We start from the raw sequence: 8,001 nt of genomic DNA, 5'->3' as shown, positions 1-8,001 counted from the left end.
CTGGGCCCCTTGCCTGGCGGGGCACTAGCTCTATCGGCTGGGTCTGGTTTGCTTTGTAACTTGCTTTTATGGGCAGCCCAGGCCCGGGGGCTGTTTGCAATTCTTCCCCCTGGGCTTTGGTGGGGGTGTGGGGGGGAAGGAGTGGCCGTTAGTAGTGCCCACTCCCTTTCCCTGTTTGGTGGTATATAATTCGTTCCCTCAAGAGGGGTCCGTGCTTAGGCACAATGATTTAGGTGCTTGGATAATTAAAAAAAAAAAAAAAAGAAAGAAATGCTTTAAACTCTGGCCAAATTGTGTCAGATAGGGTCCTGCCACACTGACCGAGATTCCCAGATCTTCGGGACTTTTTAGACTTCTAGGGTATTCAGGCCCAGAGGCTAGAGACCAGGGATGGGGCGGAAGTCTGTGCCCTCTTGGTTTTCCGCTCCCTTCACTTCTCTCACCCGTCACTGCCCACTTGGGTCTCAACTCCAACTAGCCGGGAAAATGGGGACCTTGGGTCGAGGAAGCGGCCTTTCAGCGAGGAACACCAGCCACAGGTTGAGGATCCCTGGAGGAGAGGAGGTTTGGAGGAGAGGAAAATGCAAGCTTCTTGGGGAGGAGAGGAAGAGAAGGGAGTTGGAGGAGAAAAGCAAACTGTTCCCGGCTTTCGGACTGACTATCCCGTTAGAGGAATTTCCCTTGGCCTGAATTTCGAATCCCACAAGCATTCGAATTTCGAATCTCATAGACAGTTGAATTTCAAATCCTGTAGACATTCGAATTTCGAATTTCCAATTGTGTCGAATTTCGATTGAACGTTGTAAAATCGTTCGCGGAGGTTCAGGGCTGAAGGAGCGCATTAACCCCACCGGCGTTTTGTGTTCCTTTCCCCACTCTTCTAATTTCCTGGGTAACCCGACGCGTTGGTAGATTCGGGGTGAAAAATCCAAATTTTTAGGGCAGATAAATTTAATGATTTAATTTTGCCAGAGTGCGAAATATCTCTGACAACTGCCGCGTTAAAAAGGGCAGAAACTCGGAGGAAACCCCTGATTCCGGCTTTTCCTTTCCCAAGTACCGGAGTCACCTGTCCCATGCCTTCCAATAAGGAGACGGTGGAGACTTTTGTTTCTATTCTTTCATGGGGGTCAGACACTCTCGTGGGGTTCAAAAGTGGTTTTAAATGTGTTTCTTTCGTGCACATAAGTACATACTATGCATATGCATACATAAATGAAGAGGGAGAAATATTAATTTTCTGAAGTGACTTGTCCACTTATTTTTAAATCTTGAAAGCGGGAATAAATAAATCAGAGGAAATTGATTCCTGAGGACCAGGTTACTTGCTCCGAAATTTTGTAGTATGCAATCGGCTTAGCCCAGTTCCGAATCTTCATTGGTTCGGAGCCATACCGAACAGTTTGCTGCGAGCAGACGGCTGTTCTTTGAGGCGATCAGGATCATTGGGAGTCCCAGAAAGTGGGAGAAGACCGCAGGATGAGTCAGGGGTATCCTCTTTCCTAGTCCCAATTTTCTGGGGGAGAGTCGCGTGTGTCCTCACCCCAGGGGAAAAAAGGGGGCGAGTCACCACCATCAGTTCCTCCCACTCTCCCCAAACACTGCTTTGGTGACCTCCGTCTCGCCCCACCCCCACCACCATCTACCTTTGTGAGATTCTTGAGTTTCAATCCCCCTTCCAGCTGGGTGTAGGGTGCCTCTTGCCTTTAAGCCTCTCAGACCCCATTCCCTATCCAGGAGGCCAGACTGAAAACAGGAATTTTGATTAGCTCAGAAAAGTGGAGGCCCCCTATCCCCTCCGGAATCAACTGCTTTCCTAGCAGAGGGAGTCTAGAGCAGGGGCTCCTCGTGATTGCTTGTCCTCTCCCCACTTCCCCCAGACAATCGAGAATATCAAGGTGACTCTGCACGAGAAGGAACTCTGGAAGAAATTTCACGAAGCGGGGACGGAGATGATTATTACCAAAGCCGGCAGGTCAGTTTTTGTGGGAGTATACTTTGGAGATCTTGAGGGTGAGGTTGGGATAGTTAGCCTTATGCAGGGAGGGGTCAGGTCTGTGTGACCGATGTTCCCTCATCCACTGACTCTGCGCTAGTTTGGCCCTGAGTTGAGCGCCCAAACTGGAACTATACGCTCAAATTTTAACCACCCTATCCCTCAACCTCCCGCTCCGCACCCCCACCCTCACCCCCTACCCCCCGACACCCGCCAGGGATTAAGCTGTAGCAACTCAGGACCTATAGACGCCAACCGTCTAGATACAGGCCTCAGCCCCCGTTCTTCTAGAAAAACTTTGTGCCTTCCCGAGAATTGGAAATCTGCTAGGTACGGTCGGAGGCATGGAAATATCTTCCAGGACTCTTGGGCCTCCAGTTCTGGAGTTCTTGAGTCTCTGGAGAGGGTGGACCTTTCAACCTGGAGATCTCTCTCCAGTTTCTGCAGACTCAGCATGAGGGGAAGGAGAAGGAGACTTGGATTTTCTTCTGCCCACACAACCCCCTCACCACAGCTCTCTTCAGGGGTAACCTAGAGGCTCCAAGTTTTCTGGATTTAAATGAGATGCTTCCAGGCAGAAAGAAGGGAACCTGGGATACGCCTGAGTTGGTCCAGTGTAGGCGTGGCAGGAGGGGGGAGATTTTGGGACTTTTCTCCGCTCTGATTTGTAAGGTTTTTGTCCAGTAGGCAGGTGCTGGGGAAGGGGGACGGACAGTCAACTCAGCGGGCAGATTAAGCAAGAGAGCCATCCTTCTCTAAATGAAGGACCCCCCCCCCTTACTTATGAAAGGCTTGGGGGGCTTCCCTAGGGTGTTCTTCTTATTTCCCTCCCCCCTGGGGCAAAGGCGCCGATGGGGTGTGGGTGTGTGGTAGGGGTAAGAGGTGGGGGCCAAGCAGCTCTCGGGGTGGCTGCCAGAAGGGTGATTTATAAAGTGGAAACATCTTTAAAATGCGATGGTGTCTGTGGGAGAGAACAGGGATGAGGGGGGAGAGATGGAGGGTGAGACAGCCAGGGAGATAGGGGAGAGACACTCAGACTGCGTGTGCAGGATCAAAATAAAGGGGTGAGGGGAGCAATAGATCCGATGAATTAGATTTGTGGGAGCAGTCAATCTGAAAACACCGGTTCAGACCTCCCATATTTCCTCCTTCCCAATAGCAGGGTTTGTTGGAAACCATTACTTTGCCTGGTAATTCCAACTCCCCCACTTTAAATGGAGGCATGGGTAGTAGTAAATAGCAACAGCAACGTCGGTTACTACAGCAAAACCTAACGTCTTTTTCCCTTTTGTAAAAATGTTTTTCCTAGCTGTGCAAATACATTTCACAAATAATTCAGGAAAACAATTCCAAATTTTCATATCTCAAATGCCATTATGTATTTATAAATCACTTTGTAAGTTTATTTTATCAATAGGAGTTACAATCATCATCATCGTTTATTATTATTTGGTGCTGAAGTGAGAGCATGTTCCCTTTGAGGGGAGTCAGACAATTACCTGCTGTTGACCCATCGCCTTATTATCAGCCTCGATTTTCCTCCTTATTTTAGACCAGGAGATAATAATGGGCAGAAGTGGCTATCCTCCTCTGACTCCCATCTTCCCAACCCCCAATACACACTCTTTCCATATTGAGGCAACCTTTCTCCTGTGCTTAATCTGGGGAAACCTGGTGTTTCAGTCGTAGAAAGATTCTGCAGAAATACAACTGGCTGCCTTTCTGGGGTGGGGAAAGAGGAGTTTTTATCATCGTGCCATGGCTTTGCAGAGCCTCTCTCTGTGTTTCCATCAGTCCCATTTCAGGGATAGGGCTTTAGGGATAGTGAATGGAGAGAAGAACAAGAGGTTCAAGGCCAGGATTGCCCATTTTTAGGGAAGTAGCCATAGATTACATTTTCATGGGAAGATAGCCTGGGATTGCTTGAATGATGGAACATCTTCTGCATGCCTGCACTTCTGAGTGCCAGTTAAAACTCCAGACACCTTAACTTCAAGGAAGAAAGATCCTTGTGGCCCTCACAGGTGTTTGCTCTGCTGCCAGTAGCCCCGGGGCTCAAAAAGGGGAGACCTTCCAGCTTTAGGCAGATGTTGGTGAGTGAGCCTGGCAGAAGTTCAGGGATGAGCAGCTGAGAATAATAACAATAGTAAATAGTGGTTGTGATGATAAAAATTTTCCTTCTTGCTGATGGGTCAGAGAAGGGGGTGGTGGTGGGGGAAGCCCTTCCTTTCCCAACAGAAAGTTATCTATGCTGTAAATCTTCTCATTAAAAAAAGTCATTTAACTGGCCTCACTTCCTCTTCATTATGCTCCCCATTTGCTCCTGTTTCCCAGAGAAGACTTTCACCTCCCTCACGCTAGCTCCGCCTCACTCATAGCCAAACTCTCTCTTCTCATCCCTGCACCTGCAGCCCTTTCAAGATAGTAACTCACATTTATATAGAGCTTTGCAAATGCTCCCTGAATGAGATTTTTAAAAAAGTTTCATTCTTGCCTTTTTTATACACCAATTATTTTCTCTTAAGTCCCACCCCCTAACCTTTTCTCCTAAAAAAGGAAAAACATTTAAGAAAGGCCAACACAGCAGCCTACACTGACACTGTATACTAAACTCCATATCCCTAGTCCCCAGCTCTCTACTTGAGAGGTAAATGAGGTTCCTTGGTGATTATCTAGGCCCTAGGTTGGTCGTTCATTATAGTTCATCACTCAGACAGCTTTTTTAATGGTTGTTAGTGTTTACATTACTATAGTCATTGCATATATATCATTCTCTTGGTTCTGCTGTTTTCACTATGCATCAGTTTAATCAAGTTTTCTCATGTTCCTCTGAATTCTTCATATTTGTATTTCTTACCAGTGCATTGATATTTCATTACATTCATGTTGAATAATTTGTTCAGATATTCCTCAACTAGTAGGTGCCTATTTTGTTTCCAGTTTCGTTTCTGTTTTATTATTGAGGGTGACTTTTAAATCTTTGCAAACCCTTACTAAAAAATCTTATCAGAGCCATAACCTTTTATTACAAACCTTTCCTATTTTCCAGCAAGAAATATCAGGAGTCCCCAAAACCTTTTTGTACCATGCCTGCCTGTCTGGGATAATCACCTAGGCAGGATAAGCCTCTGTCTATAGTAAAAGTAGAGTAGGAGAGCTGACACAAATACGTTTTAAAGGATTTTTTTTTAAAAGGCATGACTTAAAAAAAGATATTTTTTTGCCGAAATAATTTGAGGGTACTGGCCCAGTTCAGGAGATTGGGCAGCAAACTTTGCCTTCTTTGCTTATGAAGGCAGGGGTGAATGGCACTGAAGCATTCTGAAATAAAGTTCATAATTATAATAACTCCTATTTTTCTGAGGCAAGAGTTTTTAACCTGTGACCTCTGGATTTGCTTTTTGTTTATTTGTTATAAAATGTTGATAGCTTGCAATATAATGTTTTTTTCTTAATATTATGTATTTTGTTTTATGCATTAAAAAAAAACCTGATTGTGAGAAATCCATAGGCTTCACCAGACTGCCAAAAGGGTCCATAACCTCACTCCCAAAGGTTAAGAACCTCTGTTCTAGGGTCTTAGAGTTGACAAAGTGATTTCCTCATAATTAGAAATGAGTGGTTGTAAGTCTTATTCTTCCCATTTCATGGATAAATAAGTGGAGGTCCAGTGGAGGTGAAATGACCATCCTTTGGCCACACAGCCGGGAAGTAGGGCTGGGGTTCAAGTCTACATCTCTTAATAGTCTCTTCTCTAGAAGGGGGAGAATGAAAGAAGTTTCTGTCTTCCCTGGAGGAGGAAAAGTTTGCAGTGGAGACAGATGTGAGGATAAGGTGAGCTTGAATATCATCTTCCTATTTCGAATCCTTTTTAGTCCCCGTTTCCTGCTCCTTGTAGCAGGAGAATAGAGGGGGCCCTCTTCTACTCCATTCCTTTGAAGGTTTCATGAGTCCATTTTTCCCATTGTGGCTGTTTTGACAATAATCTCCCAGATAAAAAGCTGCAGTCACAGCATGAGCGGTTCAGGGCCAGGTCTGAAATCGGCAAGGAACCATCCCAGTCAGGTGTAGAAGAGATAAACAAATAATCTCAGGAAGACAGAACAAACTAAGACCAGCCAGACCCTCTACCTCCTTACCTGCTCTTGGGAGAAGCAGATGATTCTGATCTGGGGAGAAGGGAACCCTCCCCCCGACCCGATTTCCGCTCGGCCCCCCTCTTTCTCCCTGATACAGGTCCTTCTTTCTACCTAGTCTCTTGGCCGTGCCTCCTCGTATCTTTCTCCCCACTCTCTCTATCCCCCCACTTCCCTCCCTCACCTCCTCCAGAGAAGCAGTGTGTGTGTGAGAAACAGCATTTTCTCCCAAACTCAGATAAAAGTGAGCTTCACAAAAATTTAAATATAAACGTCCCCAAATGAAAATTTCCTAACTGCCTGACCTCCCTGTCCTGGGGTCCTGGCTCTGCCACCAGATAAATCTTCCTTCTCTCATCCCCGTAGCCTGAGTTCAATGTTGCTTGCGTTAGTGACAGTGAATTTGTGGCTGAAAAATGAACTACCGATGAGAACTCCCGTTGAACCTGCATTGTTTGTTATTCCGAGGCCTGGCTCTGGCTCAGACTAATCCCCCACTTCAAAGCTTCCTGCCCTTTCTCTGTATACACAGCGTCAGAGCCCAGTGGCGTGGGTGATAAGAGAAATCAGGGCTTGGACAAACTGGGAAAGTGGGACCCGGAGAGACAGCGCTTTGATCTCCAGTGAAGTATTTTCTGAAAGAACGAGTCTATCTGAAGGAAATACCATTACAACCAAAAAGTGGGGGAGCTAAGAGAAGCAGCTGACTGTCTCCCTCCAGCCCCCACCCCGCCCCACAGAGTCTATTCCGCACTCCCTTTCTCTCTCCTCGCCAACGAGCATGGGGAGGGGGGCATATTTCCTTAAAATAATTTCAAGGAATCAGGGAGCATTTTTCTCCTGGAAAATAGATGGACCTGAATTAAGTGATCTTTGCAATTGTTCTTAGACACAATAGTTCTATTCTACTGTAGTTGTTGCGGTTCTGTCTGCTCCCCTTTGCCTATTATTTCATGCTTCTAGCCTTACCCCCTGCCGTATTCACCCCTGCCAGCCCTAGCCCTTCTAATCTCACCTCACAGAGTTGGCCAGTCAGAACTACCCTTAGAAACATTCCTATGAAGACCAAAGGAGAAAGGAAGGGCATGATTTTGGTTTGGACCCGAGACTCGTTCCTACGAGTTCAAGTCACTTACTAGTTGTATAACCTTGGCCGAGTCGCTTCACCTTTTGTTTTTTACCTCAGTTTCCGCATCTGTAAAATGAGCATGACAATAATAATTGTAGTGGTTACCTCATAGTGTTTTGAGGCTGAAATGAGATCATGTATGTAAAATGCTTCGAAAACTTTAAAATGCTATATAAATGTAATTTCACCTATACATAAGCTCACCTACTCCAAATCCCAACCAGTGTGGTTTCTTTCAGGTTCTGGCACCCTGGCCAGTGGTTGTTTTCACAGCTGAGTGATTTCTGAAAGAAAAGGTTTAAAATGAAAGTTTGGTGGTTATTTGGGTCTCCCTGGGCACTTATATGGGAATATTAGCTGGTAGAATGAGGAGAAAGTAGAATCTAGGAGGTTCTGGGGGATAATTCTGATTCTAGGAGCTGAGTATTAAAGAAAGTGTCTTAGGAAAGGGTTTTTTACCTTAGGGTTAATAACCTCATAGATTTTGGGCGTGGATGGGGAAAATAAGACCTTTATTTTGACTAATCTGAAATTTCACATTTCCTTCAGTTTTGAGTTTTAAAAAAAATTATTCTGGGAAGGGATCTATAGGCTTCATCAGACTTCCAAAGGGGGTCCCTAGCATAAAAAAAGTTAAGAATACCTGTCTTAAATAATTTCTTTTCTTTTCTCTTCTTTCTTTCTCTCTGGCTTTTCCTTCCTTCCTTCCTTCCTTCCTTCCTTCCTTCCTTCCTTCCTTC

The 8,001-nt window shown here is 45.5% G+C and overlaps 1 protein-coding gene across 2 annotated transcripts in view; it reads left to right on the top strand.

The window, feature by feature from the left end:
- The window catches only part of TBX4 (T-box transcription factor 4), a 43,653-nt gene that overhangs the window by 179 nt on the left and 35,473 nt on the right, over positions 1 to 8,001 (top strand). For both annotated transcript variants that reach the window (XM_069077955.1, XM_069077954.1), the window contains exon 2: positions 1,837 to 1,975. In XM_069077955.1, coding sequence (XP_068934056.1) covers positions 1,837 to 1,975 — 139 coding nt within the window. The remainder of the gene's footprint in view (positions 1 to 1,836; positions 1,976 to 8,001) is intronic.

Source organism: Petaurus breviceps, unplaced genomic scaffold (assembly GCF_028583685.1).
Source record: "Petaurus breviceps papuanus isolate PSGF00001 unplaced genomic scaffold, PetGlider_PUasm1.0 91023, whole genome shotgun sequence".
Lineage (NCBI taxonomy): Eukaryota > Metazoa > Chordata > Mammalia > Diprotodontia > Petauridae > Petaurus > Petaurus breviceps.
The sequence above is the reverse complement of the archived record's forward strand: the minus strand, read 5'-3'. Positions and strand labels throughout refer to the sequence as shown.